The sequence below is a fragment of the Lipotes vexillifer genome, unplaced genomic scaffold (genome assembly GCF_000442215.2).
Source record: "Lipotes vexillifer unplaced genomic scaffold, Lipotes_vexillifer_v1.1 scaffold693, whole genome shotgun sequence".
Lineage (NCBI taxonomy): Eukaryota > Metazoa > Chordata > Mammalia > Artiodactyla > Lipotidae > Lipotes > Lipotes vexillifer.
In genome coordinates, this window is record NW_006783500.1 from 904,351 (window position 1) to 919,824 (window position 15,474).

The following is a 15,474-nucleotide window of genomic DNA, read 5'->3' on the forward strand; positions in this document are numbered from 1 at the left end:
CTCCCTTCTTCCCTTGGTTCATTTGTTCCTTTCTTCCTTCCTTCCCTTATTTCCTGGTCCTCAGTTCCCTCCACCTCCCCCCGCCCACCCCCATCACTTGTCCTCCCGTGCCTTAGATCTCACCACCAGTTCAACATGCAATTCTCTTTTCTCTGCCCTGGCATTTTCCCTCTAACTTGGGATAAGGTTCCCTAGGGCCACAGTTCTTCTTGCTACAATTATTTATTTATTTATTTTGCTTTAAATATTATCCTTTTAAGTGAGTAAATTTTTTAAAAATTAAGAAAATAGTAGCACATTAAATATGAACTACTATTTCTAGCAAAGTGGTAGATGAGATATTCTGAAAAATCCTTTCCCTCCCCAATACCTAGAAATGATGGGAAAATGACAACAAATACCTGTTAAAATACAAACCTAAGTTCACAGGAAAGAAAGGCAAATCCCTGTGGCCTAAAGACCAAGAGGGGACTGAAAACAGATTGCTAAGTGAGTTATGAATGTCTTGGGAGGTTTTGCAGATGAGAAATTTAGAGCCTTGAGTCCAGGGTCAGAGGAGACTTAAAACTGAAATCCCTGCATGAACCAAGACACTTGGAGAACAAGGGACAATGTGGGTCTGGGTCTAAGTCCTAAGGGATCTTCACTGGTGGCATTGATTTGCATAAATAAATAAATAAATAAACAAACAAACAAATAATTAAAAAAATACAATGCATATATTTCAGGAAGATGGAGAATGCTTCCCAAATGAAGATCTAAGATTCAAGAAAAATGGTTAGCAAAGAAACTAGAAAATATGTGGTTTATTCTAAAGCATTAAAAAAAATAACATCCAATAATGGGAGAAAGAAAACAATACATAATTAAAACACTGGATAAAAAATATGCAAATGGTGGAGGGATGGTAAAGGAGCTAAAGTGTATAGAGTCATTTTTTTTTCCTCTAGGGGGAAGTAGAAGTAATTTTAACTTGTAGATTTATTACTTAACGAAATATATATTCTCGAAACACTAAATTAGGCACTAAAATCATAGAAATAATATAATTTCCAGAATAATAGAGAAAGAAATGAAATAAAAACAATTTGATTCAAAACTCATCAGGAAAGAGGAAAAAATAGAATAATAAATATTGAAAACATAAAAGATAGTAGAAAGAATTCCAAATACGTAAGAAATCAAAATAAATGTAAATGCATTAGTTAGCCAATTAAATGATACAGATTGTCAAGCGAGAAGGAAAAAAGAAAATCTAAATCCAGTTCTATGATGGTTACAAGAGATATAACTCACACATAACTCACAACCTTTAAGAGAAAGATTAAAAATAAAAGGATGTGAAAAGTTAGATTGAACACTAGTTTAAAATTTGTCGTGTAAGACAAAATAGACTTTAAAGCAAAAAACTATTATTAGAGATAAAGAGATTCACTAAATAAAAATAAAGAGGTTAAATCACAGGGCTCTCAATTCTAGCTCTACTGCCTACTGCCAAGTAAAGTTAACAGGTTGCTTCATTTTATTTTATTTATAAAATGAGATTATTAACTGTTACACTCCTGAGCTGTTACAGCACTCATGATATTGTGTGCTGTATATATGTGTTACGCAGTCATGGCAAAATATGAAAGTGACACGTGAAATAGGTAAAGTTTCGGAAGCACTGGTTTTGAGTGAAAGGACATCGTATCCATTTCAAATAATAGGATAATTACCACAGAAATATGGAGATTTTCCTGAAGAACCGGTAGTTAATGTTGATAACCAGAGTTCATGCTTGGTGACCATTAAAACTGTTAGCTACCCATCCACATAAAACTGCCAGGTTTATAATCAGCAGTCAGTTCTCCAACATGCAGATATAAACACATAAACACAGAAGAAAAATAGAAACTTAAGAATCTGTTAGAAAATTCCCATTTTATATGTCTTGGCACAAAAATATAGTAACAATCTGACGGCCTCTCAAAACAGTTACCCTGCTATTTGATCACTAATAGAGCACAGAGCATCCTTCACATAGCTGGTCTATGTGGTAATTAGAGCACATCAAAGACAAAAGGGTGGCAAAAGTGGCCCTTGAGGAAGCCCTCATATGCTGTGGAAACTACAGAGCACTGAAGGAGAGTCAGTCAGTGTCTTAGCAAAGGAGTGGGTCTCTTACACCCGAGCCTAGCCTGACTCCAAAGCTGGTACTTCTGGACATCGGTCATAGCCCCAGAGTGAATGCACTGCTCCTGGCCTCTGTGTCGAAAGCCAAGATCACAGCTACAAACATATCCTGTACCGTGAACAGGAACTGGAAGCCCAAAGTTGAAATTATTTTCTCTTTGAAAACTATTCCTAAGCAATAAATTGGTTGTATTTGAAAGCTGCTTTAATATTGTCAATTCACTTTAGGATTTATCACCTATGTTATTTTTCTTGCACTTAAAAGATGTATAAACTTTATACCTTTCTAATAATCTATTACACTGCAGATGTGCTGTTAGCAGTACGTAAGTTATCGATAATTTCTTGTATATTGTGGGGAAAATAATAATTAAGCAGGGAGAATTATGTTCTTATTTTATTTAACAACACAATATTAAATTAAATGTGTAACTTCTTTTAGGATAATTAAATCAAATTGGAAAGTTATACTCACTGTACACAATCAGTTATGATTTAGACAATATCACAAATAGACAATATCACAAACAGACTAACATGTATTACAAGTAAAGTTATTAATATGGTTTGTTTTTGAGCTTTCAAAGATTTTATTTCAGCTTGACTAAGATACGTTTTTACACCCTCTTCCAAACACACACTAAGACTTATTTTTCCCATTAAAGAAAAGTTTCTAATTATCACTATCTACAATTTCCATTGAACATGCTCTTTAAAATCTTTTAAATGTTAAAAATGATCTAATTTAATCCTAAGAGAAGAAATAAAGCTACAGGGAAATAGATTTCTACAAATAACAAAAAGTCACGACGTACTTTACAGCTCCATGTGTAGAGGAGTTATTTTTTCCCAAAAGACATTGTCTCTAAGATCTAATTACAAATGATCATTTCAACAAATAACTCCCATCTTCATAAGATATCCTGGGTTTCTATTCAATTTTGAAGACTTTATTATAACTGACCATTTTTATTGTTTATTATACAGGAAGCATTTCTCTAATACTCTGTTGACCTTCCCAGAATTTAACTAAACATATCTTAGTAAATCTAAAATGAATTGACAGAGTAGAACACTAAGAACAAAGCAGTCTGGAGCTGTTCAAACTGGACCAGCGCAGCTTCCCCTTAAACTGTCTTAAAGGTTTGCAAGGCACGCCCTCACCAGGAGAATCTACTCACCTGCCCCGAGAGCTCTAACTGGCTACTCTAAGGACTGCCGTGTGACTTACAGTCATAAGTCAAGAGTATTTTGTTTATATTACAGATATGGTGCGGTATAACAATTCAGATGCGTGGCACATTCAGTCAGTCATAAGGTATATTAATAAGTATGGTTTAGTAATTTTACCATAAAGGTAGAGAGTTTTTAAAGGGCACATGGCACAGTCTTTCCATCTCTCTACAGCTTTAATCTAGTCACAGGAAATAATAATGGTCCACCCGTCAGTCTTGGACAATTAAAACGAAGAAATGCCATAAAAGAAGCCACTAGAAGATCGCCAAAATATTATTTCCTTTCTCGGATATTCAGTATCCAGCATCTTTCACTGTGTTCCAGTTTGTTCTCTCCTCATCATCAAATCTCCATGTCATTTTCCTCTTTCTTTTTAGTACTTTTGTAGATCTCAGTAGACTTTGTTTTTCTATAGCACACCAGGCGAGCATGCAAAACTGTGTGGCTAGCTCTAAGAATTCCCTCTTGGGCACTCTTGACTGTATTCGACGTCAGTAGGCATAACAATTAATAAGTATATAAAATGAAAGCTTCATTTGGTATTCTGAGCTGTTAATTGCTCAAATGATTTTGCAGTTAAGTATTTTTCAAATGCCATCACAAAAAATCCAGATTCTTTTTAAATGGTATCCTGTATTCCCTTGCTGAGTTGAAGAACCATCGTGAAATAAAGGGCACTTGAGATTTTCTGTAATATTTTTCAAGCATAATTGCAATAATAAGATTGATTTTCTGGAAGATATTAATCTAGGCACTCATTCTCTATCACAATTTAAAATATCAAATAATTTAACCTACAATGTTTTAAAATCCGCCAATAAATATAAGTGTATTTCCTTCAGTATACGCTAATTATTACGCCTAGTGACATCAACTGCCAGATCTAAGTAAATTTACAGTTGCAAGATTAATATTTGTGTATAGAAGACAACTTCTCTTAAAAAGCTCTCAAGTCTTTCAAACTACGAATGTAGAAAAAGATAACTGCTTTTGAAAATATTCTTTCAAAAGGAGATGATAAAAGGACCAAAAACGATTTGCATCAAAATTCACTTAGATATAGAAAGGCAACCTTATAGATCAAGGCAAACCTTTGTCACAAACGTGAATGCTGCTGGGAAATTGTTGCTTTTGACAGAACGTCTAAAATTGTGTAACATCTGAGAGCAATTATAGGATTACGCTTGCATTTGCTTTTATAGCTTGATTTTGTATCAAACATCTGAAATTTGTCTCCCTGGAAAGAAATGGTTATATGATAAAGATGAAAAAAAAATCAGAGCTATGTCATGAAAATTTAGCCTCTTTTTGAGGTGAACATCTTCTTTGATGTTAAAAAAAGCATAGAGAACTCAAAAACTCGACACATTCCTTCTGGGCTTCTAGTATATGTGCATTTTTATCATCAATTATGCCACCTCTACTAATATGCTTTGCATGTTTTATGGTTGGATAAGAAAACATTCTTCGAGGAATATTTAAGCCAATACGAAATTAAAATTGTACCTCACGTGCAGAACAAGTCTGAAAAAGTAGGAACTTCAAATCTTTATTGCTGTTTATTAATCCGTGACAACAATTTTAGAATAACTTTTAATTCTTTATAGCTACAAAAGGTTAATTACCCTAATATAAACATTAGAGTGTACGTTTTTCTACTATAGTTCCCTGGATACAGCAACTTTGAAAACATGGAGTATGTTTTAGGCTATTTTGAATGAAGCATTTAGAATGCATCTGGAGGGAGAGATGCCCTTTTTCAATTCACACAGAAACATATGGTTTAGCTGGTCCATCCCCAAGTGGTCAAGGTATTTTTTGCCTAATCATTATCATCTCAAACACAAAAGATTCAGAATATGGCCCATGAGTTCCTAATATTCTGAAAATGATCTTTTAGAGATTGATCATCCAAATGTATTTGTATTTTTCAACCTATACACATCTGATAAGTGCTTAATTTTATTTGTCCCCCAAACAGGCTTTTTAAAGCTTTCCGTACAGCCTTTTATCTCTTAGGCAGAAGGGTGCTGATTATCTAAAACAGAATTTCCCAAACTTCACTCAAAAACTATGCAACACATTAATGGATGTCCCTGTGAAATAGGCATTCCAGAATGAAATAACTTTGGTATGTGCTGGAATAAGCGAAGATAAACAAGTTGTTACAAGACAGAACGTCTCAAAATGTTAAGAACAATAGTGTGTACTATGAATCGTTAACAGGAAAGTGTAGCAAGCAGTGTTTGGGAAATGCTGGCCTATATATCATACTGTGCAGACCACTGCTCATTTCAGATGTGCTTATCTTGACATCTTCTTGGTTCATAGCATACTTGGATAGAAGGGGTCAAAACCATACGTGGTACTTTACATACTACGGTTCTGTATGATACTGGTATGATCAAGTCAGTGGTTTCTCCCTATGGTCCTTCAGGAGGACAGTGGACACCTGGCTGACTTTTACGTACTGAGCACTGTCTTCAGGGGATGCTACAGTGTCTTCTAAATCCTTTTAATGACTTCCAGATGAAAACCCATCCAAGGCAATGCACAGTAAAACACTTCCTGTGTCACAGGAAGATGTGAGTGAAGACATATACTCCTGAACAACATGGGTTTGAACTGCATGGATCTGTTTACATGGCGATTTTTTTCAATAAATATAGTACTTGTATTTTCATTCCATAGACCTTTAAATTAACTAAGTGTGGGGGAAATTTTGTGTTCAGTTAGAGATCACAATATGTGGAATCAAAAGAACTAGGGTTTGAGTCCCAATTATATCCTAACCATTGTTCAAGTGTCAGCTGTGCAGGGAATCAGGATATAAAAACAGGTTTCAAACTCTTAAAACAGATTATAATCTCCTTGAGTATGCGGCCTAGATATTATACTTTCATGAAGTCTTGGAAAATAATAGCCTTTACTCTTGATAGGAACTCAAAAGTTTGCTGGTACCTATTATGAAATGTAAATACATCTATTATTATATTGATCACATTTTTCATCTTTTATCCATGAACTTGAATAAATAAAATTTTAAAACCTATGCAGGTGTTAGTTACTAAAAAAACCCCACAGAAATGCAAAGCAGTACTATATTGAGAAAAATCATTATTCGTAGTGTTGTAAGAATTGGGAATATTTAAAGCTGAAGAGCCTGCAAATTTCTTTTTTTTTTTTTTTTTTTTTTTGCGGTACACGGGCCTCTCACTGTTGTGGCCTCTCCCATTGCGGAGCACAGGCTCCGGACGCGTAGGCTCAGTGGCCATGGCTCACGGGCCCAGCCGCTTTGCGGCATGTGGGATCTTCCCAGACCCGGGCACGAACCCGTGTCCCTTGCATCGGCAGGTGGACTCTCAACCACTGCGCCACCAGGGAAGCCCGAGCCTGTAACTTTTTGATGTCATTTTTATTTTTCATCACAGACCCTCCTCTCAGGTTTTTACCATAGGGCTGATGGTGGACCCAAAGTAACTCTGTGTGTGTGTGTGTGTGTGTGTGTGTGTGTGTTGTGTGTGTGTGTGTTGGGGGGGTGTACATGTGTGTCCGTGCACCTGAGAGGATATTTAGGGGGAAGAACATACATGAAAAGATGTAAGAAGGAAGACCTGCCCCTCCCATAGCTCATCTTACCCTCTTTGCTCCTCCTAAGTGTTCTAAGAAATCAAACATGCACCACATATGAAGGATCCCTGATCTAAAGAATCCCTGATCTAAACAATGACTTGTTTAGCCATTAGCTTAACTGACTGCATTTACATAATCCACTTACGTAAAAATAACTGAGCTCAAATGTGCTCTAAACCACAGAGAAGGGAAAGGGAAGCCGGAAACAGGGAAATGCCCTCGGAAAACGGATTTGTCATTAAGAAATTTATTTGCACCCTTCCTAGGTCTACTCCATCCCCTCCACCTTCAATACGTAATAAAAGTTATATGAATCAAGGAGGCAAAAAATCCTCTATCTTCTGCTTCTTGTCATGATCTAGTAATAGTGAGTGTTATCTGATAAACTAGCATTTTCCCACAGAGTAACCTTGGCTCCAATCACTACCATGAAGCTCTTTCTCTTCCTTTGTATAAAATCATAGTTCCTTGTTGTTGAGCCCCCTAAAATTTCTCTGTTCTTTGCTTTCTTCCTCAAAAATCATACAGCCAAATTTTCCCTGAAGAACCTATTCTCCTGAAATTTCAAGAGAATGACAGTGGACCCACATATTATTCTCACAGTTCGTTGGTAACATGAATTCTGTGAATTAGTCATACTTCACAGCATAGGACTCAGGGTACGTGGCTCTATTGTGAACATAAAATTACTTCAAGATTTACGGTTTTGTAGTTATTGAGTAAATTGTTTTTAGTGACTAAAAGTGAAAAAAGTCTTTGTTTAAGCCCTATTTATCAGTATTCTTGCTAAACCAAATAGGTTTTGAAACATAACATCTTAATAATATTTCAATAGAAAGGAATTGATTATAATCGTTTTTACCCCTCTATCCTAGCAGCTCAATACGGCTACATTCCTCAGCTCTTTTCATTCTTTCTTAAATTTTAGAGAACTTAATATCCTATTAGGACCAGATGCTGAGAATATTCAAAATAGAGATAAAACGTTCTCGTAAGGTCTTGATCGATCAGAATTGCTCCTGCAGAATCTCAGTGTGGCACTGTTAATTAACAGTAAGATAATTGGTCTCAGTTTGCTTCAACATGTGAGCTAGGTGCAGAGAAATCCAGGAAGACAGAATGCCTCAGGATACATCATCAAAACGTGCGATCATAAAAGGCTTTTGGAATATTAGGAAGATAGTTGCTCCTGTTTTGAACATTTATATTTCTTGGTCCTCTCATCAACCCCAAAGTGCCTTCAATGAAACTTCTGCTTCTGGAAACTACTTAAGAACAAATATAAAACATGCCTTGTCCATACTGAGTCTGCTGTACTGAAAATGGCGCCAGATTCCTGAGGTCTTTTCCCTTTCGGCAGGGTTATTTGTCTTGTGAGAATCAAGATAACTGTCGGTGATTTAAACAAACTTCATGCAAACTTCTTACAACTCCCCTACTGTAAAAGAGGGGTGTGTATTTTGTTATCACATCCACCTGAAGGCGGACCAGCTGCTACGTGATTGAAGGCATGATCAACAAACTACGGCCTAGGGGAAAATGCAGCCCGCTCTCTGTTGTTCTGTAAATAAAACTTTATTGGAATAGGACTGCATTCACTTGTTTGCAGAGCTTCTGCACCTCAGTGGCAATGTAGAGCTTCGAGACAGATTGTCCTGCAGAGCCTGAAATATTTACTATGGGGCCCTTTACAGAGAGAGCTTTCTGACACTGGACTAAAGAATGCTTTGCGGATTTAATCACTTTAGAAGGAATTTTAGAGCAATCTCTAAAATATGACTCTGGTTACAGCCCCATCTTATAGTAAGTACCAAAAAGTCCAGGCAACGTTACACAACAGCGAATCAACGCCGAACTCACTCTAGGCCCAGTAGTTTCAATGAAATGTTTCTGCTACTTGACCTAAACTCTGCTTGAGTGAGAACACTCAGGAAGCACGGTGCATTTTTACCCGGTTTGTACACACAGTGGCATCCACTCACCTGGTCCTGCCCCTGGGCCGCTCAGATTGCTCGGACAGGAAGCTGGTGCTACTGGTCCTGGAGATGGCAGACACGTCACTGACGTCACTGTCTGAGGATCTGGCAGAGACGCTGTCGCAGCTTCGGTACTGATCTGTATGTACGTTATACTAAGGATGGAAAACGAGAGCGTGAGCTCTGTCATCGGAGGCTGGCAAACAGAGACACACATGGTGAGGCTAATGGCTACTCAGCCCACATCAAGCAAAAGTGCACTTTCGTAAACATAGGTGTGGAGTCTAAAAGAACCCAAACGCTAGCATGATACACGGGTTCCAGTAACACAAACCGGCCCCCTTCGAATGGTAAGGAGTGGTTTATAAGGACTGAATCGTAAACCAAGAGTGTCAATGCTTGGGTGGAAAATTCACTGAATAAATGATTTGCACATACTTAAGACCTCAGAATTGTATTATTTATTTTTTCTTGTACATCAGTTCATCTTCCCTTGCCTGGGTTTTCATCGTTGCCTACAGATTCTACTCTATCCATGGGGTAGACTGCTTCCATCTGTCTGCGCTTCCTGAGTCTAAAACTTATATTCAACTTACCTACACACTTTCCCTATGCTAAGACATTACATTCTTTCAAATGTAACCAAAAAACACATCTCTCTGCAAAAAAGCACTGACATGAAAGCAGAAGGATTGTGCCAAAGACATTATAGAGAAGGAGGCAAAGACTGGACTTTGACTTTCTTGCTATTATGGCTTAATTAGTTATTTTCAGGTTTAAACTATCAACTACGTGCTGAAAGTAAAAAATGGATTCCTATTAAAATTTCAAGATACACTGTATCTCATATTTAAATGTGTCTTTATATTTGTCTTTAGTATTCATGACCTGAGGTCTTAGAAAGCATTAGGTAAAAGATGAAAACTTGTGAAGGTTTCAAAGCAGTTAATCTACTCTTTTTTTCTACTTCACTCTTAGTGCAAAGAATCACACAGTGAAGAGCTTTGTACAGTCTCTATTTTTATTTTTCTATGTGTGTTTTAATCATAATAAATAGGAAGGTTATGTAAGTATCTACAGCTTTAAAATAACAAATATATACTTGATTTTCTACTGTTAGGTACTGGAAGGTAAGATAATATAACTTCTTATATAAAATAAAAGAACACATAACTAAAGGGACACATGACCAAACATTGGGTATTTAAGTTTCTTATCGAGCAATTTAATTTTGCATTTATGTTCTAAGGTGTGAAAATATCAAATGTTTGCTAAACTTGTAGAAAAACTCACCCATCCTCTCTGTTCCATATCAAATGAGTTTTAATATATCTGAAATAATCCAAACACTCTATTTCTAAAAATTTGTATAAACAATTGTCTTGCTAAAGAGTACTAAATAAAATGCTGCTAAACTGTAGATCTGTATATACAAAAAGAACTATAAGACAATAATACTTTTTAAAAACTTCTAGAGAAAGGATCATGTTTATTTAATAATCCCTCAAGTGCTAGTACATCAGGCCTAAGGTATTTAAATGTTAGTTTTAATGTTTCATCTCTCATGTGTATGTTTTGGGCAAAGAATTTCACTTCAAGCATGAAAACAATTTCAAATTCATAGAATATCTATTAAATTATCTTTCCAAAGAATTTTTTCATAATTGCATGATCTGTTTTTGAAAGCCATGTGCTTCATTATAATCCAAAAGGACATGCATATATGTTATTATGTTCAGAACTGAGCTATTTATATAACTTCATGTATGATTTAAAATTAATATGGTTTATGATAAAGTAACATGATAATGTTTTACCACTAAATTCTTTCCTATCTGATAGCATGGTGCTGACTGACAGGATTCATTTCAATAAGAACTGTTTTTTATTTACAGAATAGGTGTAAAAATTATGCTCACATAGTGGAATCTGAATTTAATTCTGTTACTGGGGTACAAACATATTTCCTATATTACTTGTTTCTGAAACTATTTTGCTAAGTAAATATGTTATGTGATTATTATAATGTCTCCAAACATTGAAATGATAGCTTGTCCATGAGAGAATATGAATGAATTGGTTTCTAATACAATAAAAATTTGCCCAGCTGTAAGAGATTTTCTGGCATGGCGTGACCCCAGCACAAATTCTCCCCTTATTTAACAAATGCCAATAATAAGCAGTGTAGACTATAACATAAGATCATGTGAGTGTGCATGGAATTATTTCTCCAACTAAACAAATCCTCCTTTTCTATAAATCATGTCTTTTTCTCCGTAGACTTTTGCTATCCCAGCCACGAGATAAAACAAGGGATTTTAAAAGATTGTTTGTCATATTAAAAATCTTTTATATTGGAGTAAAGAATAATCTACCATTCTGACACCATGTCACAGTTTTCTTCACATTGGTTATCTGAAGGAACGGAAAGGCTTTTATACTTGCTTTTATACTCGCTTTTTTTATACTGCTACGTGTATTTATTTTCAAAATCTGTTAAAAGTTTAAATAATCACTTTGACTTTTCATCAAGCATGATTCTTTAAATTTCCTATTTAACAATTAAATATTTTAATAGAAATACGTTAATTATATTTTGAGAAATGTAGCCTCCTCAGGAGAAATATACACTGATCACATAGCAGGGAAATTTGTCCTTGATGTGAGGGGAAGCTCTAACAACAGGGCTGCTATTTTCATAAGTAATAATAAACTCTTGGCAGCTGCCTCCAAAAACCATCACGTCAATCCTGCTTGCTGTTCTTGGGTTACAGAAACACAAGTACTCTTTAAAATGTGAGGCCTACATGCAAATTCACTCTCCAGTTATGAATTTTACTCCATCACCAAGGCATGCGACTCTGTCTAACATCAGTGAACAATTAGCACAGTGTCACATTTCAGAGATACGAAGTTTTGTGTTTTCTCAAAAGCTAAGTTAGTGCTAATTCCTTACTCAGGACGGAATTAGATTCATTTCATACTTTAAAGGAGATGCCAGGTTTGAAACATCTTAGGAATTATACTACATGTGTCTGGTAATTCTTTGCCCTGAAGAAAATCTAGTTCTGTTGGTGTTTGGTTATAAATATTTTGAAAGCTGTTAACCAATTTCTAATTTGGCAGAATTTCAACTAAGGTGCATTGCTTCATCCAAAATGCCAAATGGATTAAAACACTAAAAATAAGTCAATAAAGGAATAAAGTTCAAAATTTAATGTACATTAAATTTATGAAAACACTGATTCTCAACTATATCAATAAAAATAGATCTTTGTAAAGTAAATTGTAAAAAGGTTGAGGTAAAAGGATAAATTTAAGAAAGAAAAAAATGCGAGAGCTTTAACTGCAATTGCTACTGGAAACTATTTAAAAATTTTATTGTAAGCATTCATTAGGAATCTTAGAATTGCAGAGAGTACTTACCATTTACTTAACATATAAAATTAAAAATAAGCTAATTATTTGTTATGTTATCTTATATATTTTTCCTGTCCTATAGTCTTATGTTTTTAAAGATACCATATCTTTGATCTCACACTTATCAGTATAATTTATAATAATTTTATTTATGTAATATAGTAGTATCAATGTATGCAGTAAGATTTGAATGTAATGGGTTTTTTAATATTTAAATGCAATGAGAAAGGAAAAGGAAAAGAATGTGCAAATAAGGAAGGAATGATAGAACATGATAATTTAACTGCATGCAAATCAAAAGCCATAGAAGAATCTCTGAATCAAACTGGAGTCATGTGTACATTTCAGTGATGTCAGAAGAGGAACGAAGGGCATCTAAGTTCCAGATCAGGAGTTGGTGGGCTCACCACTCCCTAGAAAGGCTTTGTTAATGTTGGGAAAGCACCTCCTTTCTTCTGAGGGGGCCTCAGTTTTCATGAATCTGGTAAATAAGAGAGGTGGAATTGAAGATCATTTTGAGGTATTTTCAAGTTCTAAATTTCCACCCAGCAGAGAATTTGGAATTTTCCAACCAAGATAAACCTACTTTTTTTTTTTTTTCTTTTTTTTGCGGTACGCGGGCCTCTCACTGCTGTGGCCTCTCCCGTTGCAGAGCACAGGCTCCGGACGCGCAGGCTCAGCGGCCATGGCTTACGGGCCCAGACGCTCCGCGGCATGTGGGAATCTTCCCGGACCGGGGCACGAACCCGTGTCCCTTGCATCGGCAGGCGGACTCTCAACCACTGCGCCACCAGGGAAGCCCGATAAACCTACTTTTGATTTCATTATGAATATGTGTTAGTGGTGATTTAGACTTCTAGGGGACTTCATTTATAGGTTTTTTTCTGTTTTTTTTTTTTTTTTTTTTTTTTTTTTTCAATGGGTTAATGTTGGGGATTAATGATGAGAGGCCTAGTTCAGAAAAGGCTTTCAGTCTTTTTACGCTGATTCTTTATTTATCTCTTTCTTGTTTCCTGCACTGGCTGTGCCTATCCCTGCTGTTCTATTTGACCTCATCCTTTGACATAATGCTAAGAAATCAAGAAAACATTTCCAGCTTTAAAGCTTGTTTCTAAATAAGAACATGCAACAGTGGAGGAAGGAAACCTAACTTATGCTGCTTCTTAATTCTTACTGCATTTGTGGTAAAAGCAAGCAAAAATGATGATGATACCCATAAAGACAGACAAATAGCAGATGAAGTAACGATATCATAAAGAACAAACAAGAGGAAAAACTATGTGGAGCTGGAATCAGCAACTCTGCAACATCAAGATATTTTGCTTACTGATTTTTTTTTTTTCTTTACTGATTTTACTTTTTAAAATACTGTTTCAGACTCCTTGGGAGTTGAGCCCCGCTGAATCACAGCGACCTTGGACGTTGTCCAGTTGCAACCCTTCTGCAACTAAACTAAGATATAAAGTGATAAGCTGGCATCCAGCACATATGGCTCTATGGTGGGCTGGTGACAAATCAGATTTTGTCACCACCTCCATATTTTTGTGTTAGTCCCTGAATATCTGGCTATATAATGAACAACCTCCAATATTTAAAAATGAGTAGGTTTTTCTAGGTTCATATAACAAGCTAACAACGTTGTATTTAATTCTGAATTTCGAAAAGGTCATTACTTCCAAAAGTATTCTTGACATCAGATTAAAAGGCGGGTTTTCCTGTAGTGGCTGCTGCCACTTTTGTAGTATTCTAAAAAAAAACCTTTTTAAATAAACCAGATAATAAATTTAAAATTGCTTCATGAAGTATAAAATTCTATGCATATCTTAATCAAAATTATCAGATGCTAGTTAGCAGTTTGTAAACTCCTTATTGCATCCATACAAAATAATATTGAAATATAAATTAAATTTTTATTCACTTGAAATTGTGTGGATTTCAGTTTCTGAGACTTTGAAATCAGTTATTTTTCTCACTAAAGACAGATCAATAAGAAATCTCACATCACATAATTTCTGTCATTTGCTAAGAAATCTCCATAAGAGTATCAACCTCAAATAGTATTTAAGAGTACAAATCTATATCTTAATATTTAAAATACAATATTAAGTGATATTCAAGCAATAAAATGGCTTAAAATATCTTGCTTATTTATGTGAATTTGACCACGACAATAGATCATCAAGTGACTTCAATATCAAGTATTTTCATTTTCTTTTTAGATAAAACATTTAATCCAGGTTAATAGACAATACGTTACTAAACTTATATCTTGTGAAAATATCAAGAGGACAGAGGTTATGATGCAAGACCATCACCTGAAGGATAACCTCTCTCCTGTAACCTGGTGCTCACTGGTCCTACCTGCTACCCATAATGTACTTTTTTTACCAGGGGAACTATTGGTTGGTTACTGGTTTTACCTTGGAGTATTGTTCGCGATCAAGTTCTCGACTAGAACCAGACCCTGTTGTCTGCTTAAATCGATGCACTTTCATTTTCATCTGTCTCGTTCGCTCCTCCACTACTAAGCTTGCTGCAAAAACACACAACGGGAGTCTATTAAAACACCGAAGCACCTCTGAGGAACCGAATGGTTTAAGAATGCAATGCTTTTGATATGACTTCAACCAAATAAAATTTAGAAATCACACGATTAACAAAAAAAAAGGCAGAAGATACAATGCTAGCAACTGTCGCTCTAAAGAGGAATGTGACTCAAATCACACAGAATGGGGGACACGACGGTTAGTAACAAAAGCTAAGGATCCTATGTCTTTATCGGATATGAAATTATCTCAGTTCCATTCATGAGTCATTAAGTGAAACCGAATTTAATTGTGAAAATATGCTTCCTGTTGAATGAACTGGCTGTTGCTTGTACATATAGATAGAACACAGCACACAGAGATACACGTGTTTATTTACATGCATGCACACCATGTGACACCCTCAGCTGCAGGAGTCACTTAAAAACTCTTGTAATGGAAGAGCGCCTGCTTTTCTGAGGCATTCTTTTTTTTTTTTTTTTTCTTGC

At 35.6% G+C, this 15,474-nt stretch overlaps 1 protein-coding gene across 8 annotated transcripts in view; it reads right to left on the reverse strand.

The window, feature by feature from the left end:
* RIMS1 (regulating synaptic membrane exocytosis 1) overlaps window positions 1–15,474 on the reverse strand; it is a 484,376-nt gene that overhangs the window by 87,003 nt on the left and 381,899 nt on the right. For 5 of the 8 annotated variants that reach the window (XM_007456117.1, XM_007456119.1, XM_007456118.1 and 2 more), the window contains 2 exons: window positions 14,861–14,973; window positions 9,027–9,175 (listed from right to left, as the gene is read on the reverse strand). The exons of the other annotated variants lie outside the window; for them this stretch is intronic. In XM_007456117.1, the coding sequence (XP_007456179.1) occupies window positions 9,027–9,175; window positions 14,861–14,973 (262 nt within the window). The remainder of the gene's footprint in view (window positions 1–9,026; window positions 9,176–14,860; window positions 14,974–15,474) is intronic. 8 annotated transcript variants of the gene reach the window in all.